At 44.4% G+C, this 22,416-nt stretch overlaps 1 protein-coding gene across 5 annotated transcripts in view; it reads left to right on the top strand.

Moving 5' to 3' along the window:
* Nucleotides 1–22,416, top strand: part of nectin1b (nectin cell adhesion molecule 1b) — a 262,236-nt gene that overhangs the window by 199,779 nt on the left and 40,041 nt on the right. For all 5 annotated transcript variants that reach the window (XM_010874184.4, XM_010874218.4, XM_010874210.4 and 2 more), the window contains exon 6: nt 15,724–15,871. In XM_010874184.4, coding sequence (XP_010872486.1) covers nt 15,724–15,871 — 148 coding nt within the window. The remainder of the gene's footprint in view (nt 1–15,723; nt 15,872–22,416) is intronic.

Here is a 22,416-nt window from a genome sequence, read left to right as displayed (position 1 = left end):
TTGACAACATTAAGGTCTAAACCACACCCTAAACGGGAATTAATCTGATAGTTTGAAGGTCTCAGCCCCCATTTAAAGGGGATTGGATGTGACAGCAGGGAGGTCTCAGCCTTAAAGGGGAGTGGATGCGACAGCAGGGAGGTCTCAACTTTAAAGGGTCTCACATTTTTGTAAATATTTGATTATATATTTTCATGTGACAACACTGAAGAAATGACACTTTGCTACAATGTAAAATAGTGAGTGTACAGCTTGTATAACAGGGTAAATTTGCTGTCCCCTCAAAATAACACAACACACACCATTAATGTGTAAACCACTTATAACAAAATGTGTACACCTCTAAGTGAAAATGTCCAAATTGGGTCCAAAGTGTTAGTATTTTTATTTTCCAGCACTGCCTTAACCCTCTTGGGCATGGAGTTCAGCAGAGCTTCACAGGTTGCCACTGGAGTCCTCTTCCACTCCTCCAAGACAACATCACGGAGCTGGTGGATGTTAGAGACCTTGCGCTCATCCACGTTCCGTTTGAGGATGCCCCACAGATGCTCAATTGGGTTTAGGTCTGGAGACATGCTTTGCCAGTCCATCACCTTTACCCTCAGCTTCTTTAGCAAGGCAGTGGTCGTCTTGGAGGTGTATTTGGGGTCGTTATCATGTTGGAATACTGCCCTGCGGCCCAGTCTCCGAAGGGAGGGGATTATGCTCTGCTTCAGTATGTCACATTACATGTTGGCATTCATGGTTCCCTCAATGAACTGTAGCTCCCCAGTGCCGGCAGAACTCATGCAGCCCCAGACCATGACACTCCCACCACCATGCTTGACTGCAGGCAAGACACACTCTTCACCTGGTTGCCGCCACACACGCTTGACATCATCTGAACCAAATACGTTTATCTTGGTTTCATCAGACCACAGGACATGGATCCAGTAATCCATGTCTTTAATCTGCTTGTCTTCAGCAAACGGTTTGCGGGCTTTCTTGTGCATCATCTTTAGAAGAGGCTTCCTTCTGGGACGACAGCCATGCAGACCAATATGATGCAGTATGCGGCGTATGGTCTGAGCACTGACAGACTGACCCCCCACCCCTTCAACCTCTGCAGCAATGCTGGCAGCACACATATGTCTATTTCCCAAAAACAACCTCTGAATATGAAGCTGAGCATGTGCACTCAACTTCTTTGGTCAACCATGGCGAGGCCTGTTTTGAGTGGAACCTGTCCTGTTAAACCGCTGTATGGTCCTGGCCACCGTTCGGCAGCTCCATTTCAGGGTCCTATTACAACCTAGGCCATCTTTATGTAGAGCAAAAAATAATAATAATCAGATCCTCAGAGAGTTCTTTACCATGATGTGCCATGTTGAACTTCCAGTGACCAGTATGTGTGAGAGCGATAACACAAAATTTAACACACCTGCTCCCCATTCACAGCTAAGACCTTGTAACACAAACGAGTCACATGACACCAGGGAGGGAAAATGGCTAATTGGGTGTACTCACTTTTGTTGCCAGCGGTTTAGACATTAATGGCTGTGTGTTGAGTTATTTTGAGGGGACAGCAAATTTACACTGTTATACAAGCTGTACACTCACTACTTTACATTGTTGCAAAGTGTCATGTCTTCAGTGTTAAATATAATCAAATATTTACAGAACTGTGAGGGGTGTACTCACTTTTGTGAGATACTGTATATACACTTCTCAGCCTCCCTGGGAAAGTCTACTCAAAGGTACTGGAAAGGAGGGTTCGGCAGATAGTCGAAACTCATTGAAGAGGAACAATGCGGATTCCGTCCTGGTCGCGGAACAACCGACCAGCTCTTTAGTCTTGCAAGGATCCTGGAGGGGGCCTGGGAATATGCCCATCCTGTCTACATGTGTTTTGTTGATCTGGAGAAGGCGTATGACCGGGTCCCCCGGGAGATACTGTGGGAGGTGCTGCGGGAGTATGGGGTGAGGAGGTCCCCTCTGAGGGCTATCCAATCCCTGTACGTCCAAAGTGAGAGCTGTGTTCGGGTTCTCTGTAGTAAGTCGGACTCGTTCAAGGTGGGGGTTGGCCTCCGCCAGGGCTGCCCTTTGTCACCAATCCTGTTTGTAACTTTTATGGACAGGATATCGAGGCGTAGTTGGGGTGGGGAGGGGTTGCAGTTCGGTGGGCTGGGGATCTCATCACTGCTTTTTGTGGATGATGTGGTCCTGATGGCATCAACGGTCTGTGACCTTCAGCACTCACTGGATCAGTTCGCAGCCGAGTGCGAAGCGGTTGGGATGAGGATTAGCACCTCTAAATCTGAGGCCATGGTTCTCAGCAGGAAACCGATGGAGTGCCGCCTCCGAGTAGGGAATGAGGCGTTACCCCAAGTAAAGGAGTTCAAGTATCTCGGGGTTTTGTTCGCGAGTTAGGGGACAATGGCCGGAGAATCGGAGCAGCGGGGGTGGTATTGCATTCGCTTTACCACACCGTTGTGTCGAAAAGAGAGCTGAGCCGGAAGGCAAAGCTCTCGATATACCGGTCAGTTTTCCTTCCTACCCTCACCTATGGTCATGAAGGCTGGGTCATGACCGAAAGAACTAGATCGCGAGTACAAGCGGCTGAAATGGGTTTTCTCAGAAGGGTGTCTGGCTTCTCCCTTAGGGATAGGGTGAGAAGCTCAGCCATCCGTGAGGAACTCAGAGTAGAGCCGCTGCTCATTTACGTCGAAAGGAGCCAGTTGAGGTGGTTCGGGCATCTAGTAAGGATGCCCCCAGGACGTCTCCCTAGGGAGGTGTTCCAGGCACGTCCAGCTGGGAGGACACCTCGGGGTAGGCCCAGGACTAGGTGGAGAGATTAAATTTCGACACTGGCCTGGGAACCCCAGTCAGAGCTGGCAAATGTGGCTTGGGAAAGGGAAGTTTGGGGTCCCCTGCTGGAGCTGCTGCCCCCACGACCCGATACCGGATAACCGGATGAAAATGAGAGATGAGAGATACTTGAGGCTATATCTGTTGCAGAGTGCTTGTGTGAAAAATGTATTGTTTTTTAAACAAGTGATATTTTGAAAAGGAGCTCATCTCTTATTCCAGCATTGGTGGAATAAGAGACCTCATAACCCCAACAGAAACATAGTGAAATTGTCCTCTTAAAACTGTTCATCGCACATTCTGTTTGTGACCGCATAATTCTAGCAACATAAGCAGCAGACTTATTTAGAAAAAGTGAAGAACAGAGGGGCTCATGACAATATAAAAATATTAAAAAGTTTCAGTCAAAATCACTAATTTGGCAATTTTTATCTTAAACTGGAGTGGATAATGACAGCATGAAAGTCACGGCCAACTGTTACGGATTCGGATCAATAATAGCCAGTGTCTAGCCTGTCAGCACTGAGATGGCAGAGAATAACTTGGACCCTAGTCAAAAGTAGAGCTTCATCCACTGGAGTTAGTGGGACGCCATTTGGGATTCTGGAGGAACCAGCTTCCGTGCTGTTTGGGTGGATGCTTTGCTCTTATTGAAAATCAATAACAATCTCTGTGTGGCAGCTACATGATGTACAGTATTTGGACAACAACACTTCTTTTTTTCTAACCCGATAGCCCGGCAGATGAGCTCCTTGGGTAACTGTATGGTTAACTGCATTCGTGAGAGTGTGAAATAAAATGCACGTTTGCAATGACTTTAGCTTGCCTTGGCTGACTGGTCACTGCAGACCAAAGACAACTGCAACAGAGGATTACATGGGGAAAGAAACAAGTAGCATTCTAACCAGGAGGTATTTATGATGTTTCATACATCTTTTATTAATATACACTCACCTAAAGGATTATTAGGAACACCTTTTCAATTTCTCATTAATGCAATTATCTAATCAACCAATCACATGGCAGTTGCTTCAATGCATTTAGGGGTGTGGTCCTGGTCAAGACAATCTCCTGAACTCCAAACTGAATGTCAGAATGGGAAAGAAAGGTGATTTAAGCAATTTTGATCATGGCATGGTTGTTGGTGCCAGACGGGCCGGTCTGAGTATTTCACAATCTGCTCAGCTACTGGGATTTTCACGCACAACCATTTCTAGGGTTTACAAAGAATGGTGTGAAAAGGGAAAAACATCCAGTATGCGGCAGTCCTGTGGGCGGAAATGCCTTGTTGATGCTAGAGGTCAGAGGAGAATGGGCCGACTGATTCAAGCTGATAGAAGAGCAACTTTGACTGAAATAACCACTCGTTACAACCGAGGTATACAGCAAAGCATTTGGAAGAATGTTGCCTGGTCTGATGAGTCTCGATTTCTGTTGAGACATTCAGATGGTAGAGTCAGAATTTGGTGTAAATAGAATGAGAACATGGATCCATCATGCCTCGTTACCACTGTGCAGGCTGGTGGTGGTGGTGTAATGGTGTGGGGGATGTTTTCGGTTTTCACAGAAAAATTGCCCCTTAGTGCCAATTGGGGATTGTTTAAATGCCATGGCCTTCCTGAACATTGTTTCTGACCATGTCCATCCCTTTATGACCACCATGTACCCATCCTCTGATGGCTACTTCCAGCAGGATAATGCACCATGTCACAAAGCTCGAATCATTTCAAAATTTGTATCTTGAACATGACAATGAGTTCACTGTACTGAAATGGCCCCCACAGTCACCAGATCTCAACCCAATAGAGCATCTTTGGGATGTGCTGGAACGGGAGCTTCGTGCCCTGGATGTGCATCCCACAAATCTCCATCAACTGCAAGATGCTATCCTATTAATATGGGCCAACATTTCTAAAGAATGCTTTCAGCACCTTGTTGAATCAATGCCACGTAGAATTAAGGCAGTTCTGAAGGCGAAAGGGGGTCAAGCACAGTATTAGTATAGTGTTCCTAATAATCCTTTAGGTGAGTGTAATAATTTCCCATACCAGATAATAGCAACATTACACTGATGAACATATTCGGAATCATCATTTACCATTATCATTGTTTTATCATAGTCATCATAATGTCCTTCACACATCATTTTCTCGGACTCTGGTCAGACCATTCTGTTTATATTCTATTTACGAACTCCTGGTTCATCTTTGACCATAGTTCTGAAGATCCCAGGTCAGTCTCAGAGACAGACAGGCATTATACCATTTTCTTCCTGTTTTAAACCTATCCCTCACCATAACCTCACCGGATGAATGCCTAAACCTGTCCTGTAAATGTACATTTCATTCGTACTATTAGCTGTGATGCTTAAACGGTCAGAGAGGTAACGTGCATGAAAATATGCATCCACTGAAATGCAGCCATCTCTTATCTCCACTGTATCAGAGGTGGCGAGGGATTGCATTTTCTCTGCCGCCTGTGTTGCCATTGCAGCAGGTCAACCTCTAGCAATGTGCCAAGGAGGTATTAAAGCTTCAGACAGGTATTTGTCATCAAGCCACTAAGCTGTCAGGCGCCGCCGGTCAACTCTCTTCCCTCCATCCCTTCATCCCTCCTTCCCTTCATTCCTCCTTCCCTTCACCTCTCTCTCCTCCTTCCCTTCATCCCTTCATCTCTCTCCTCCTTCCATTCACCTCTCTCTCCTCCTTCCCTTCACCTCTCTCTCCTCCTTCCCTTCATCCCTGCATCTCTCTCCTCCTTCCCTTCACCTCTCTCTCCTCCTTCCCTTTACCTCTCTCTCCTCCTTCCCTTCACCTCTCTCTCCTCCTTCCCTTCACCTCTCTCTCCTCCTTCCCTTCACCTCTCTCTCCTCCTTCCCTTCACCTCTCTCTCCTCCTTCCCTTCATCCCTGCATCTCTCTCCTCCTTCCCTTCACCTCTCTCTCCTCCTTCCCTTTACCTCTCTCTCCTCCTTCCCTTCACCTCTCTCTCCTCCTTCCCTTCACCTCTCTCTCCTCCTTCCCTTCACCTCTCTCTCCTCCCTCCCTTCACCTCTCTCTCCTCCTTCCCTTCACCTCTCTCTCCTCCTTCCCTTCACCTCTCTCTCCTCCTTCCCCTTCACCTCTCTCTCCTCCTTCCCCTTCACCTCTCTCTCCTCCTTCCCCTTCACCTCTCTCTCCTCCTTCCCTTCATCCCTGCATCCCTTCATGTCTCTCCTCCTCCTTCCCTTCACCTCTCTTTCCTCCTTCCCTTCATCTATTTCTCCTCTACCCCTCTGTCCTCCATCCTCCTTCCTTCACCCCTCCATCCCTGTCCCCTCTCCTTTCTTTCTCTCCTTCATCCATCTCTCCTGCTTCCCTCTTCTCTCCATCTGTCCCTGAACTCGGAGTGCTAACAATTCTTCAAGCCTCGGGTTATGATTATTAAAAAGCCGAGCTTATCATTTCTGCTAAGACCTACAGCAAGTACACACACAAACACACACACACACACACACATACACACAAACTTCTCCAAAGAATACTTTTCCATTAAAATGTTACAATTTAAACAGCTTGCTGTCACAACTCTTTTCAGTGTGTTGTAGGGGATGTCCTCTCATAAGTTAACACTCGTACCACAGTTTTATTGAATGAATATGAAAACAATCTGCCTGTTGACTCAGAAAATATGTCCCCCAACGCCACTCTGAATGTACAGAAACTATTTCAATGCAGGAACTTGTTTGTTCATTCTCAGTATTTAAATGAATCTTCTGGCACATAAACTCGGCATCACAAATGGCTTCCTATGCCCTATGTACATTTTAGCATGACTTCTATGGACATAGGGCTCCATTTGGAACACACTCATGTTTGAAAACAGTTCCACCTTCTGGCTCCAGCTAATTGAAATCTCTTCTGTGTTGCTTCCATACGTTCTGATCCATCTATTGATTTCTACCCTCAGACCCGGGCTGGTTAATACAGAGGACCTGTTGTTGGCATACCAGATAATTCTCTCTTTCTCTCTGCCTCTTTCCCTCTCTCTTTCCTTCCATGTCTTTCTGTCTCTCTCGCCCTCTTTTAGTTACTCATAGTCCCTTCTTTCTTTCCTTCCTCTCTCCATCTCTCATAGTCTTTCTGAATTCATCTCCCTCCATTTCTCTCTCAACTTACCTACCTTAGCTTGATAATGCAGCTCTCTTCATGTCTGAGTTCATAATTTTGGAGTAATCTGCAGGTACTGCAGGTTTTTTGTTAATTAGCATGTTGCTGTAATTTTCACCTAGGCTTTATGGAGGGCTAATAAAACAACTGTAAACCCTGTGTTCATACTTAAGATATACTGTACATTTTCTGTATGTAGTATTTGTGTTTTCCATGCAACACGCCAGTAGGAATGTTCTATAATGAAGTAATAGCAGGCCACGTAACTCACCCATGGTGCATTGCAATACCTGTGGGATAAACAATGTTGATGGAGTAGCGTAGGGTTTCTCCCCTTCATGTCAGCTAGTTAGCAGGGTGTTGTGTCTGTGGTGATGTTAAGTTCAACATTATTAAAAACAGATTGAACACTTTCACCCATCCAGTCTGATGAGGCAACAGCCAGAACAATGCCTCGGGGGGGGGTCCTAGACAGCGGTTATCTTCTTCCCTCCTACAGACCTGCATAGCTGAGGAAGAGAACATCAGTTAGAACACAATCAACACTACGTTGTCATGACAATGGCTTAGATCCGACTTCCTCTTTAGTTTTTTCCCCATCGAGACGTTTTGTGGTACAACACTGTTTCCAAAAATGTCGTGGCACTGCGTGAAATGCAAATAAAACCAGAATGCAATGATGTGCAAATCATTTAATCCCTTTATTGAATTGAAAATAGTTTGAAGGCAACATATCAAATGTTGAACTAGAGAAATTTGATTGTTTATGGAAAAACAAATGCCCATTTAACTTTGATGCCAGCAACACGTTTCAAAAAGTTGGGACAGGGGCATTTTTACCACTCTGATGCATCACTTCTACTTTTAACAACATTCTGGAAGTGTTGGTGAACAGAGGAGACCAATTGAAAATGAAATGTAATCCCATTCTTGCTTGATATAGGATTCCAACTACGCAACACTTCGGGTTCTCCTTTGTTGTATTTTTAATTTCATAATGTGCCAATTGTTTTCAATGGGTAGCAGGTCTGGGCTGCAGGCAGGCCAGTTTAGCACCCAGACTGTTACTACGGAGCCATGCTGTTGTAATACGTGCAGAATGTGGTTTGTCATTGTCTTGCTGAAATAAACAAGGCCTTCCCTGAAAAAGATGTTGTCTGGATGGCAGTACATGTTGCTCCATAACCTGTACATATTGTACAGCATTAATGGTGCCTTCACAGATGTGCAAGTCACCCATGCCATGTGCACTAATGCACCCCCATACCATCATGGATGCTGGCTTTTGAACTGTGTGCTGATCAGAATACAGATGGTCCCTCTCCTATTTAGACCGGAGGACACGGCATCCATGGTACACGGCATTTCAAATTTTGATTTGTCAGACCACAGGACAGTTTTGCACTTTGGTTTCCTCTTTGCATGGTAGAGTTTTAACTTGCATTTGTTGATTTAGTAAAGTACTGTGTTCACAGACAAAGGTTTCCGGAAGAGTTTTTGAGCCCATGCAGTGATTTCCACTAATGAATATTCAATCAATCAATCAATCAAATTAATTTATAAAGCCCTTTTTACAACAGCAGTTGTCACAAAGTGCTTTACAGAGACACCCGTCCTTAAACCCCAAGGAGCAAACAACAGTAGTGTTGGATTTCTGTGGCTAGGATAAACTCCCTAAGAAGGCCGAATTTTAGGAAGAAACCTAGAGAGGACCCATGCTCAGAGGGGTCATGGCAGATAGTATTCTAATTTTTGGCGATTTCAATATTCATATGGAAAAGTCCAATGATCCTCTTCAAAAAGCCTTTGAATCCATAATTGACTCAATGGGTTTTATCCAACATGTCTCATGTCCAACACATTGCCACAATCACACCTTAGATTTAGTCCTGTCACGAGAAATAGATATTGTAGATCTAATAATTTCCCCTCAATGACTAAAGTTTTCAGTTTTTCAAGGCCACCGGTAGAAAATGCCTGCCGATCATTCCCCTCGGAAGACGGCTCAGGCCTTGACTCTGACTCCAGTGTGGAAAACCTGTTGAAAGTTTCAGTTGGATTTAGCAACGATTCAGGTTTAACTGGTCGACGGCATTTCTTCCCAGTGACCAAGAGAAAGTTCTTGCCTGGCTGCAGGAGCTGTGCCGGGGGGCTAACAAGACTATCGTTTCTTCCTGGTGGCACTGACGCAGTTTTTTCTATTTCTACACTAGCAAAATCCTTGCCTGACATTTGCGTCAGAAGCCGAGCCTCTAACTCTGCTATCTTTAACTGAAGACGAGAGTCCTCCACCGTGTTGTTGCTACAACAATTACAGTGAAAAGGCATTTTAATGATACTTAGCCTCAGGAGTTCAGGGGTGAGTAGTTCCGTTAATTATGTCCAAAAAAAGTCCTGGTGTAGTAAAGTTGGGTAAGAGGTCAACAGATAAAAATGTTGCATTGGTAAAACTCTTAAAATATAATTTTGACCAATTAGTTTATATAGAGTAAATTCGAAAAGAAATTGGCAGGTAGCCAGGTAGGTAACAGCAGGCAGCATACAGCACGTCAACAATCTCAACAATCTCAACAATCCCACAATGCAGTTCGTCGGCAATACTCGAAATATATTTACACATGTGGCCTGAATATGTTCATGAAATATACACCAATCAGCCATAACATAATGACCACTGACAAGTGAAGTGAATAACACTGATAATCTCGTTATCATGGCACCTGTCAGTGGGTGGGATATATTAGGCAGCAAGTGAACATTCTGTCCTCAAATTTGATGTGTTAGAAACAGGGAAATTTAGCAAGCGTAAGGATCTGAGCGACTTTGACAAGGGCCAAATTGTGATGGCTAGACAACTGGGTCAGAGCATCTCCAAAACTGCAGCCCTTGTGGGGTGTTCCCGGTCTGCACCAATCGAAAGTGGTCCAAGGAAGGAAAAGCGGTGAACCGGCGACAGGGTCAAGGGCCACATTTTCTATTGAATATGGGGTTTAATTCATTTGCACATCTTTGCATTCTGTTTTTGTTTCCCTTTTACACAGCGGCCCAACTTTTTTGGAAACAGGGTTGTACAATAACAAGCCATTCTGCAACAATAACCTGTTTCACCAGCTCCGTGAAATCCACACAACCCAACCCCTAACCACGAAAGCCGTCGGAACGAGACAAATGGCAGCCGCCATGGTGTGATGGCAGCGGGGGTAAAACACACAGAAAAAGCAATCTGACAGAAGAAAAAGCGCTGTGTAATCGTTTACTCTGAAGGGTGCGTGGGAGTTGAGTGGGTGTTGGACACAAAGCGCTGTCTGGCTGTTCCACTGTCATGGGGGCGAGCGTGGGCACCGACCGCCGGGCAGCCGGGTCCGGCTTGAAGTAGTCCCCTGTGCATACATTGTTCTGTGGAGGGTCAGTGAAGCGGACAGACGGTCAGACAGATGGTCAGACAGACAGATGGTCAGACAGACAGGTGGACAGACAGACAGATGTTCAGACAGAAAGATGGTCAGACAGACAGATGGTCAGACAGACAGGTGGACAGACAGACAGATGTTCAGACAGAAAGATGGTCAGACAGACGGTCAGACAGACAGATGATCAGACAGACAGATGGACAGACAGACCGATGTTCAGACAGAAAGACGGTCAAACAGACAGATGATCAGACAGACAGATGGACAGACAGACAGATTGTCACACAGACATTTTTCAGACAGACAGACATTCAGACAGACCCTGTGGGACTGTGGCCTCGACTGCGTTCCTAATGGCATGCTGTTCTCTGTGCGGATCACTACTTCTGACCGAGAACCAATGGACCCTTAAGCCACAAAAAAGTGCACTACTCAGAGAATAGGGTGCCATTGGGGACCACATGCCCGTCCTCTGGGGGCCACTAGGGATGAACCGATAATAATAAAGACATCATGTGGGCTGGAGGATTCAGAGACCCGGGGGAGTGGGATGGGGAGAGAGAGGGAGGGAAATGAGGATTGGAGGGAGAGGGAGGGAGAGAGGGAAATGAGGATGGAAGTTGGCTAGATTTGTCTCAGCGGTGAGGAAAAAGAGAAACAGGGAGGCCGACAGTGAGGCCGACAGTGAGTCCCAGCGGGTATTGATCAGCCAGCCTGCCGTTCGGGGTCATGTTTTCCAGTGGGAGGAGTGTTCTCTGACTTGACTGGGCAAGACTAGCTGTCCTTACTTACTGAGTATTGTTATCATTATTTTGCATTTTATAAAATTATTTAGAGAGTGCTGATAGTTTAAATGTTGGACATTACTCACTTATAATCCACCACCCACCCACCCACCCACACACACAGACACACACTGACTCATGACTTTTTGGTTAACAGTGGCTGTGACACACATTGTCCCTGCTGTAAGCTCCAGGACAACCTCCCGCCTGTCCCATTACCTCATATGCTATGTGTTGATTTCCCTCCTGGCCATTTCAATTTCCTCAGACTTTATATTGTCAGGGGAATCTCCTTTGTAGTTCACTCACAGTAAAATGCTAATCATATTGGTCTATGCTCCGTGCTGAGCACGATGGGTTACTTCATCATTTACAGATCTTAGAAATGCTGGGACTTCGTTCTCTACAGGGTCCCAAGTGATGTGACATACAAGGAAGCATTCATTCACGTTGGAGCCCTACCAGTGCCCTATTCCTTATGCAGTACCCTACCTTTGACCATGGGTCCATGGGGATGTAGTGCACTACAGGACAGTCTTCCATTTAAGACACATCCCCATAAAATAGAAGCGTTCGATTAGATCAATGAGAACAGTTAGGAAATAATCTCAGATTTCACACACTTGGCCCTTGTTCTTTCTCTTAGTTCTGCTCCGTCTTCTTGTGTCGCTTAGTTCTCATGAGTTGAACCAATTATCCATTGTAAAGGGCATCAAAAACCATTTTCCTACAAATACCATTTCATTTCTCTCACTGCTTTCTTTTTGGCACTTGTCCCAGATTACTTTTGTCACCATCTCAGAAAGGGGAGCAAATGACACTTTGGGAGAAAAAAATTATATCCACTTCTATGTTAGATCCCAAAAGCCACCCTTTTCCCTATGATCAGCTGCGAGGAATGGTCAAAGGTGGGTGCACTAGATGATGATTTGTGTGCCGTTTGGGATATAGATTTGATTTAGCCTTCAATTTCAAAGAATGTCCTGTTCCAGAGGGAACTACATAGATTACAGTTGAAGGCTGATGTACCCACATAAAAACATACAATCAATCAGTGCTTTGAATTCGGTATTCAGACAAATTAATTATTCTGTAAAACCAACTTCAGTTAGCACGACCCTCTGTGGAACTTCAGTTTGCACCACCATCTGTGGAACTTCAGTTTGCACAACCTTCTGTGGAACTTAGGTTAACACCACCCTCTGTGGAACTTCACTTGGCACCGCCCTCTGTGGAACTTCAGTTAGCACCACCCTCTATGAAACTTAGGTTAACACCGCCCTCTGTAGAACTTCAGTTAGCACCGCCCTCTGTGGAACTTCAGTCAGCACCACACTCTATGGAACTTCAGTAAACATCACCCTCTGTGGAACTTCAGTTAACACCACCATCTGTGGAACTTCAGTTAGCACCTCCCCCTGTGGAACTTCAGTTAGCACCACCCCCTGTGGAACTTCAGTTAGCACCGCCACCTGCAGATTCCCCGGACACATGCAGGATGATGCACGTTCCCTGCTGTTGATCAGAGAGCATCTGGGCACCCTTGCAATTATTGGCTTCAAATTTTGATTAAAAACATGTTACACCCTTTTAAGTCATAAATATGAACAGAAATGGCGCTGACAAAATTATCGACACTTTCTGGGAAAACACTTGGTAAAAATTATGGCATTCAAGAGTTTCCTATAGCCATGGATGAGCTTCCTGTGCCTCGGTAGCAGAAGTTAGGCTCATTGTGTTTAAGCTCATTGTTATGCTGAACCCATGACCTCGTACGGAGACCCAGCATCAACAGCTGTTTCTTAGGTGTTCAGGAAGTTCAGGAAGATTGACTAGCGAGAGTTAGTCAGATTTTCAGGAACAGAAGCGTTCAATTTGCAGTGGTTTCTTAATTTTAACCCTTCTGTTTATCACTCAAAACCTTTTTTGGAATGGAAAGAAAAAGGTACAGTGGTCTCTTCAATTTTTCCGGAGCGGTATATATATATACTCTTCAACCCACAAAAAGATCTGACCCAATTCAATGTTAAAAATGTACTACAATGCAGACAATCAGCAGGGGCCAAACACTGTTTCACGGCGCTGCACAATCCACTCTCATTGTGCTGGTGCGAGTTTAATCTATTGTACCTTGTTTCTGGAGGTCAGCTTGAATCTGTGGGGTTGTTGATCGAGGTGCTTTTGCTCCACTATTCTAACAATCCTTTGCTGTGATCTTCAGCCCTGTTCTTTGGTCAGGTCCAGGGAGGGAGGCTGGCTCTGCATGGGTCTTAGACCCCATCCAGTGGGTTGGGGAAGGATGTTACGGTAGACCTCATGACAAAGTTGTGTATGGTGGAAACAGAAACATCCCAGATGGACTTGCAGCCTTGAGATGTTTGGCTACAATCTTGTGTCTGACCTCCACAGGCAATTCTCAGGTTGTCTTTCTTTTTTCCCCGCTCATCATGGCACACACAGCAACACAATAACTTTCTCTACTCTATTCATTCGGTGTGAATGAGTGATTTTCATATCGCAGGCACCTGCCACCCACCACTGGGGAGTTCATATCCAGAGTTATGGATAATCATGTGCTTGACATTGCATTATGCCTAACTACTTCTAGACAGTTCAAATACACATTTTCGTGCCACTTTAAGATTTCTTTGTGGAATAATCTAGGAGGTGTGTTTTTTTCTGTTTTCTACAAGCAAAAGAAATGCATCTGTGTATACTGGAAAATGGCTTTTGCATTGTTACAATCACTGCTTATGTTTAATGAATATGAGTGGCAAATCTTAGTCTCCACAAATAATCGTGTTCTTCAGCTTTTGAGGTTTACTTGGGGGCTGCTGTTTTTCCTCCCAAGGACTATAGAGTGAGCATCATCTGCTACACAGTCATATTTATACAGCGCCAAGGAACCTACCAGAAGAATGGTCAAAACCGCAATATAAACAGCTGCCCATTCAGCCATGTGAACTGACACGGCCTGTGTGTAGTACATATGTGTGTGTGTTTCTGAGTGTGTGTTTGTTTGTGTGCGTGTGTGTGCATGCGTGGACGTGTGTTGTGCGCATTGGCGTCTGTGAATGTGCATTAATGTCTGCCTTGGTTTTGTGTGATGAATGGCTTGACGTGTTTTCAAAATCTCAAGTTGCAATACATTTGTTTGAGAGAGGCAACCCCCCCCCAACACCCCTGAAAGAAAGTTAATGGTCGTCTTCTGAGCTTTTTGGGTATTATGATGGAATGAATGAGGCTGGAGAAAAGCAGTTAGGCTACGTTGAAATAAGAAAGGATGTGTCCCAAATGGCATGCTTCCAGCCGGGTAGTGCATTTGGGTTGACAAAAGCCCTGTTGGTTCTGGTCAAAAGTAGTGCCCTACATAGGGATTTAGGGTGCCATTTGGGACACACTCCAACTCTACTCTGTGATTTTCCTCTCTGCACCTGCCTTTATCTTGGAGACACGTTTAACTTATAATTGGGGTCTGGAAATTAGGATTCAAACCATGAATTCTTTCTGATGAGAAATAGTTAGATGAGACCTGTCATTCTCTCTCTTTCTCGCTCACACTCTATATCTCTCTCTCACTCACTCTCTCAGTTCCATTTAATTCAAATGGATTTATTGGCATGGAAAGTGTTACCTCATACATCCCAAAGCATTAAAGATTGACAAAAGAAGGCAACTTATATTTCAGGCTAAAGAAAGCTACATAGAGTGTGTTGCTGCTCTAACTAGATGGGATAATGAAACACACGTCAGTGTTTGCAACGTACAAAAACAGGGATGTTTTTCTCTCCCTGTTTTGGATCTATACTCTTGAAAAGTGAAAAAGCTTTTGCGCTGTCTCAAGCTAAAAGGGTATGTTTCTCAAAGTTCATATATGATTTTCTCTTTTTCGGGTTTACATTAAAAATGTATTTCTTTTGAATTTTGGAGAAGAAAACCTGTGCAGCATATGATAAGACTCGGGCCAGTCTCAACCTCTCTGCAGGGAGAGTAAGAACAAGCTCTCCTTTCTCAGTGTCCAGATCTGCTTGACGACCAGTCTCTACGGCCAGACTGAAGTTGATGAATCTCTACATACTCAGAGTGTTCAGTTTTCTTTCACAGCGGTCAGATAGACTGCCACCATGTTCTGTCTGTTGAGAGCCAAATTCGGATGAAAGAATACAGTACTTTTTTGTGGTGTCTTTTCAATAGGGGATACATTTTTCTTGTTACCTGGTGATCATTTGTTTGGGTCAAATGGATGATTCGTCTAGTTAATTAGAGTTTGTTGGGTAAGAATGTTATCAGATAATTTGCTAGGACTCCAGTTTGACTTCTCCTCAGGACATTCTGTTCCAATGTCTCTCTTCTTCCTCTCTCTCTATGTACTCCCCTCTTCCTCGTTCTCTCTTTCCCTTTACACCCCCCTCCTCTGTGTCTCTCTTTTGATCAGTGTAAATGCCAGAGGTGATGTTCTTAACTGTCACTCGTCCCTCCCCGTCCTCATCCCTCTCTCCTTCTAACCCTCATCCGTTTGTTCTCTCCCTCACAGAGAAGCCCATGGCCCGGGGTCCTCCAGGGGGGGTCCTGGGAGTGTTGGGAGGGGTGGTGGCTGCTGGCCTCCTCATTGCCGTTGCCATCACTGTCTTTATGGTGTACCGGCGGCAGCAGAAGACCCGCACTGAGACCGACAATGACCTGTAAGTACCGAGGGACCGGGGTTGGGACGGGCAGAGGCTGGGATGTCCATATAATCTGTTGACTCTGTCATACGTGGGTGACAACACACATGTGCGCCCCCTGAGGTCGCCAGGATAAAATACTAGAATAACTGGAGCAGGATCCAGTGAGTTGGGGAAGGGTCTAGTGGGTTAGGGAAGGGTCCAGTGGGTTGGTGAAGGGTCCAGTGGGTTGGTGAAGGATCCAGTGGGTTGAGGAAATGTCCAGTGGGTTGGGGAAGGGTCCACTGGGTTGGGGAAGGATCCAGTGGATTGGGGAAGGGTCTAGTGGGTTGGGGAAGGATCCAGTGGGTTGGGGAAGGGTCCAATGGGTTCGGGAAGGATCCATTGGGTTCGGTAAGGGTCCAGTGGGTTGGGTCTGGGGATTCTTTGCAGTCCAGTTGCTGTTGTTCTGAGAAGATATCTGCACTGTGTTTATTCTGTTGGCACAGTAACTTCAGTGTGAACTCATATTCTGTGGGGGTGCCTCCGATCTGTCTAAGGCTGTAAAAGACACTGAGGGTGGATTACACTTTAGTCCCATCATTTATCACTGTTTTTGACCAGAATCCGATGAGCCATATTAGAAAAATAAAACAGGAGAGAAGACCATTTAGGACGCAGACTCTATCAGACCGCCCTGCCCGCACACACCACACCCACACCCGCCCCCGGACCACCACAGATTTAAGAACAAAATCAATGAAGGACCACGTCCCAAACGAAACCCTACCCAGAGGCCACCTAAAAGATGCTGTGGTCGTGAGCAGTGTACTGGACAGGGAATGGAATTCCACTTGGGATGCTGATAATCAATATCTGCCCTGTTTCTGAAGTAGCCGGTCCAGGTTTGTCAGTAAAGCAGGATGAAGCTTTACAAAGGTTGCCTTCTAAAAGGTCATGGGCACAAACACACAGAACAGCAAACAAAATAAAATAAGACTCGATCGCCTGTGTTTGGTTGGTAAGTAAATAGATTTAATTACTTGAAGGCCCAGTTATGTCAAAAATGTGTTTTTTCCGAGGATCTTATTTCCACACTATACGGTTGAGGAAGCACTGACATTAAAATTACAAAATGCCCTTTATCTGTAAGGGTTATGAAGAAATTGGTTAAAAGAGCCTTGGTAATGAATGATAAAAACATATACTTTCAGTCAAATTCAATAAATAAACACTGGGATGTAATGGATGGAAATTGATGATTTAAAAATCCCATTAAAGTGACTGTAATATAGAATTTAAGTGCAGGCCGCCAACTCTTCATTTAACAGAGGGACTTGATTGCGATGCCGTCTTGATTTGACCATTTCTGGTTTAACAAAACAGGTGTTTTAATCACTTTCTGATTGCAGAAACACATCCTAGTCTCCCCGGGGAACGCTTCGCCTCACTACCCACTGCTTCAACGTTCGCTCCAACTGGCACCTCCTCATTTAGTGCACTGCTTTTAACTAGAGCATTGTACTACTCCGGGGACATGGTGCTGTTCACCACTTGGACCGGAGTGTTATTTATGGAGGATATACAGAGATTCATAGCAGCTAAATGGAGTCTTGTTTTTAAGTACACACATAAGCGCAGTGAGGACTGCCGCTCTGGAGCTAACAGCTGTCAGCGGCGGAGGATTTGTGAACATTAAAGGGCTGGAATAGCTTGGTGAGCAGAAATTGAGTGTCAGTGGGAAAAGCTCAAGGTCTTACCCAAAGTACATTCAAGGAATCCGATGAACCGAACCGTTTCCGTTATTTCAAATGGGAACCTCCTCCTCCTCATATTTAGTATTTTACCTGGAACCAAAATCGACTAATAGATGAATTAACAAAGAGGTATTTGAAATTAAAATGTGTGGCTAAAGATGAAAGATGAAATTAGTGGGGAAAAAAAGATCACTGTCATGAATAATGTCTTGGTTAAACATTGGAGTCATTATCTAATGAGGATCTCATCTCATTATAATATGAATCTAGCCTGGGTGTATGTTTCTTATTTAGATGTTCTCCTCTCATTATAGTATGAATCTAGCCTGGGTGTATGTATCTTATTTAGGTGTTCTCCTTATCCAATGGCTGTTAGGCCCCTCATGACTCTGTTCATGGAGAGGGTGGCAGCATTATCTATTACAATTAAGGACAAGAGCAGGCCATTAAACACAGGTATAGGAAGATAAACCGACTTAGACCCTCTTCTGCCTCACCACACTGACTCAGGTTATTTTCCCTTGCCTAAAAGAAACCCTATGCATTCATGATGTCTCCACCTGCTGCTAACTGTGTACCTGACACAGTAGAGAGAGTGAGGGAGAAAGAGAGAGAGGGAGGGTGGGCGGTACAGAGGGAGCAAGAAAGAGAAATGGAGCATGCAATGAAGCAACAGCTAAACCACAAGAAACTGAAAAATGAAATACCAGACATAAGTGGAGACACAACTAATACATCCCAGACTAGATCTACAGTAACCTGGGGACAGTCTCTCTGATTCTGAAACTAGATCTACAGTAACCTGGGGACAGTCTCACTGATTCTGAAACTAGATCTACAGTAACCTGGGGACAGTCTCTCCGGTACTGAGACTAGATCTACAGTAACCTGGGGACAGTCTCTCCGGTACTGAGACTAGAACTACAGTAACCTGGAGACTGTCTCTCCAGAATTGAGACTAGATCTACAGTAACCTGGGGACAGTCTCTCCGGTACTGAGACTAGATCTACAGTAACCTGGGGACAGTCTCTCCGGTACTGAGACTAGATCTACAGAAACCTGGGGACAGTCTCTCCGGTACTGAGACTAGATCTACAGAAACCTGGGGACAGTCTCTCCGGTACTGAGACTAGATCTACAGTAACCTGGGGACAGTCTCTCCGGGACTGAGACTAGATCTACAGTAACCTGGGGACAGTCTCTCCGGTACTGAGACTAGATCTACAGTAACCTGGGGACAGTCTCTCCGGTACTGAACTAGATCTACAGTAACCTGGGGACAGTCTCTCTGGTACTGAGACTAGAACTACAGTAACCTGGGGACAGTCTCTCCGGTAGTGAGACTAAATGTACAGTAACCTGGGGACAGTCTCTCTGGTAGTGAGAATAGATGTACAGTAACCTGGGGACAGTCTCTCCGGTACTGAGACTAAATCTACAGTAACCTGGGGACAGTCTCTCCGGTAGTGAGACTAGATCTACAGTAACCTGGGGACAGTCTCTCCGGTAGTGAGACTAGATCTGCAGTAACCTGGGGACAGTCTCTCCGGTAGTGAGACTAAATGTACAATAACCTGGGGACAGTCTCTCCGGTACTGAGAATGAATGTATCTACAGTCGTTTATGTATTCCAGCTTACCCACAGAAATTGTCCACAGAAACAAAGTAAGAAAATGCTGATCTCTGCCATCTGTAAATACGTTACCTTTGACATGTTTTTAGTCAGACATTGTTCTAAGTAATTGCATGGATTCAATATGGAAATGTATGCATTGCATTCAGACTGATTTAGGGACCAGGGCTACTGGAAATTGCAATATTCAAACAAGCAGACGTTGGACATGTCAAACGTCAATTAACAAGATTCAATGAATTGATGATAAAGCATGAAAGGTGAATGAATCACTCTAATCATATTCTAAAGAAAACAAAACAACAACTTGTGTTAAACAGCCTATGTCAAAATACACTGGCAGCCACCTAATTGCTCCCTGTGGGGATATAAAACAAAGCAGCAGAATATGGAAGGTTTTACGCACATAAAAACATTTCTCAGTGGTTGGACAACAATGCAATATCACGATAACAGGAGAATGTCTACTTAATGGGATACTGGGCCCATACATAATGCTCTGTAAACAAAATGGAATAATCATCTTACAGATTCAGATCACGCTACTCCAGAGGGTGCATTGAATGACTGCCGTGGTCATTCTCACCATGTAAACAGGGTAAATCATATATTTTCTTCAATAAAAAAAAGCTGCGTTTTAACACATTGAACACAAATAATTCTACAAGTAATAATAACATCAAATCAAACATGAGCTCTGCCTGTAGCACATTCATGTACAGTTAATTTACAGTGCCTTCAGACAGTATTCAGATCCATGTTGTAGACTGGATATGTAATTCATAAAAAAACTGTTAATATTTTTTTAAGACAGCCTCCGTGTATTTGCTCCGTTTGTCCTTCCCTCAACACTGACTGGTTTCCCTGTCCCTGCCGCTGAAAAGATTTAGATTAGATTTGATTCAAAAGCATCCCCATAGCTTGATGCTTCCAAAATATGAAATTCTTTGAAGGTTTCTTGTCAATGTCAAATGTAAATAATAAATCCATTAATGAAATAATGAAGAGCCTTTTACACAGTACTTTACGGAAGCACTTTTGGCAAAGTGATTACACCTTCTTGAGTCTTCTTGGGTATGTCTCTACCACCTGAAGGTCTTCTTGGGTATGTCTCTACCACCTGAAGGTCTTCTTAGGTATGTCTCTACCACCAGAAGGTCTTCTTAGGTATGTCTCTACCACCTGAAGGTCTTCTTAGGTATGTCTCTACCACCTGAAGGTCTTCTTGGGTATGTCTCTACCAGCTTTGCACACCTGGTTTTTGGCAGTTTCTCCCATTCTACATTGCATATCCTCTCAAGCTCCATCTGATTGGACAGGGAGCATCATTGAACTGTGATGTTTAGGTCTCCCCACAGAGGGCCCACTCAAGAACATTCACTGGCTTCTACCAAAGTCACTCCAGCATTATTTTGGCTGCGTGCTTTCTGAGAGACGAGTCTTCATCCCAATCACCCCAGAGACAATTGCACTCTGGATCAGGTTTTCTTCAAGGACCTCTCAGTATTTCGCTTAGTTCATCCTCTCCCCATAGCATGATGCTCCCACCATAGGGATGGTATCAGCCAGGTTAAGAGCCGTGCTTTGTTTTGTAACACTTTGCTTTCAGGAATATTTTCAGAGAATATTTGTTTTCATGCTCTGAACAAGCCACTCAACAAAAAAGGCCTGATCGATGTAGTGCTGCGTAGGTGGTTGTCCGTCTGGCAGATTATCCCATATCTTCAGAGAACCTCCGAAAGTTGGAGTTGCTATTGGTTTCTTGGTCTCCTCCCTGAGGCCTTTCTTGCCCTTTTACAGAGTTTGACCCTGATTCCAGATGTATTCAATTTCACAATGATGAAGCCTGTTGTGTTTCCTCAATAATTTAGGATCAGATCTATGCCTCAACACAATTCAGAGGTCTATAGAAAGTTCCTTGGACTTTTTGTCTTGGTTTTTGCTCTGACTTGCCCTGTGAAATTGAAAAGTACTTCCACTGACATGTGTGTGCCTTTAGTTGATTTTGCCACAGCTGTACCCAAGGTTTAGAGACATTTCAAAGATGATAAAAGGACACAGGATGCATCTGAGCTCAATTTGGAGTGTTAGGGATTTTATACATGTGATATGGCATTTTTTTATTTTTTTATAAATTAGCCCAAATTTCTAAAAACTCATTTGAGTATTGTGTCAAGATGGATTGGCATAATAAAATGTATTTAATCAATTAAACATGAAGTCTATAACATAACCAAATGTGGACAACGTATTGGTGCCTGAATACTTTCCAAAGGCGCTGTAAACTGATTGTTTTGTAGCTCTCTAACTTGATCTTTTAATTAAGCTTTGCCGATTAAGATGTGTATCTAAGCAAGTCTCCTGAGCAAAACCCTTTATCAACAGTCTTGACTGGGGTACTTGGCGATTATATTGGGCCTGGGCAAAAAAATAGGCCTTCCATGATATAATTGAGGACTAGGCCTAAGATGTAATCAAATTAAACAAAATGGTAAAAAATATATTAAATGTTTTCATAAATATGCATATATATTTTACCGGCATAAACAGTTCATCACTCATGCTCCTCTGTACAAGCTGCTTTTACACTGTTCAAATGAAAGCTGAAACCAACATATCTTTAACCAGTTTTTGGTTGCCTTTAAACATGGTGCCAATGGTGCCTGAAAATATAATGTCAATCAAGTTTTTGAGGACACATTTTCAAATATTTGCACCCCTCACCTCTGAGTGAAACACACTGTTACAGGGCAGCTAAATAACAACCCTTGAGCTACATTTTCTTGCTAGCTTAAACAGGTTGAATTTGCCAAGAAACACTGACTCATCTGTAACGCCGGCTGGGAATAGACCTCTGTCAGACATCTCTCCGGTCCTACTGTATGCAGTTCAAGATGAAGTGGATACCTGAGGGATATCAGGGTCACACCAGAGACACAGAGACTTGTAGGAAACTAGGGGATGAGTGTGTCCCAAACTGCACCATATCCCGTATGTAGGGAACTACTTGAATTAGAGGTCCATTTGGAGGGAGAGGACAGTGTTGAATTAGAGGCCCATTTGGAGGGAGAGCCCAGTGTTGAATTAGAGGCCCTTTGGAGGGAGAGGACAGTGTTGAATTAGAGGCCCATTTGGAGGGAGAGCCCAGTGTTGAATTAGAGGCCCTTTGGAGGGAGAGGACAGTGTTGAATTA

This window comes from Esox lucius, chromosome 1 (genome assembly GCF_011004845.1).
Source record: "Esox lucius isolate fEsoLuc1 chromosome 1, fEsoLuc1.pri, whole genome shotgun sequence".
Taxonomy (NCBI): Eukaryota; Metazoa; Chordata; class Actinopteri; order Esociformes; family Esocidae; genus Esox; species Esox lucius.
This window is presented reverse-complemented; position numbering and strand designations above follow the sequence as displayed.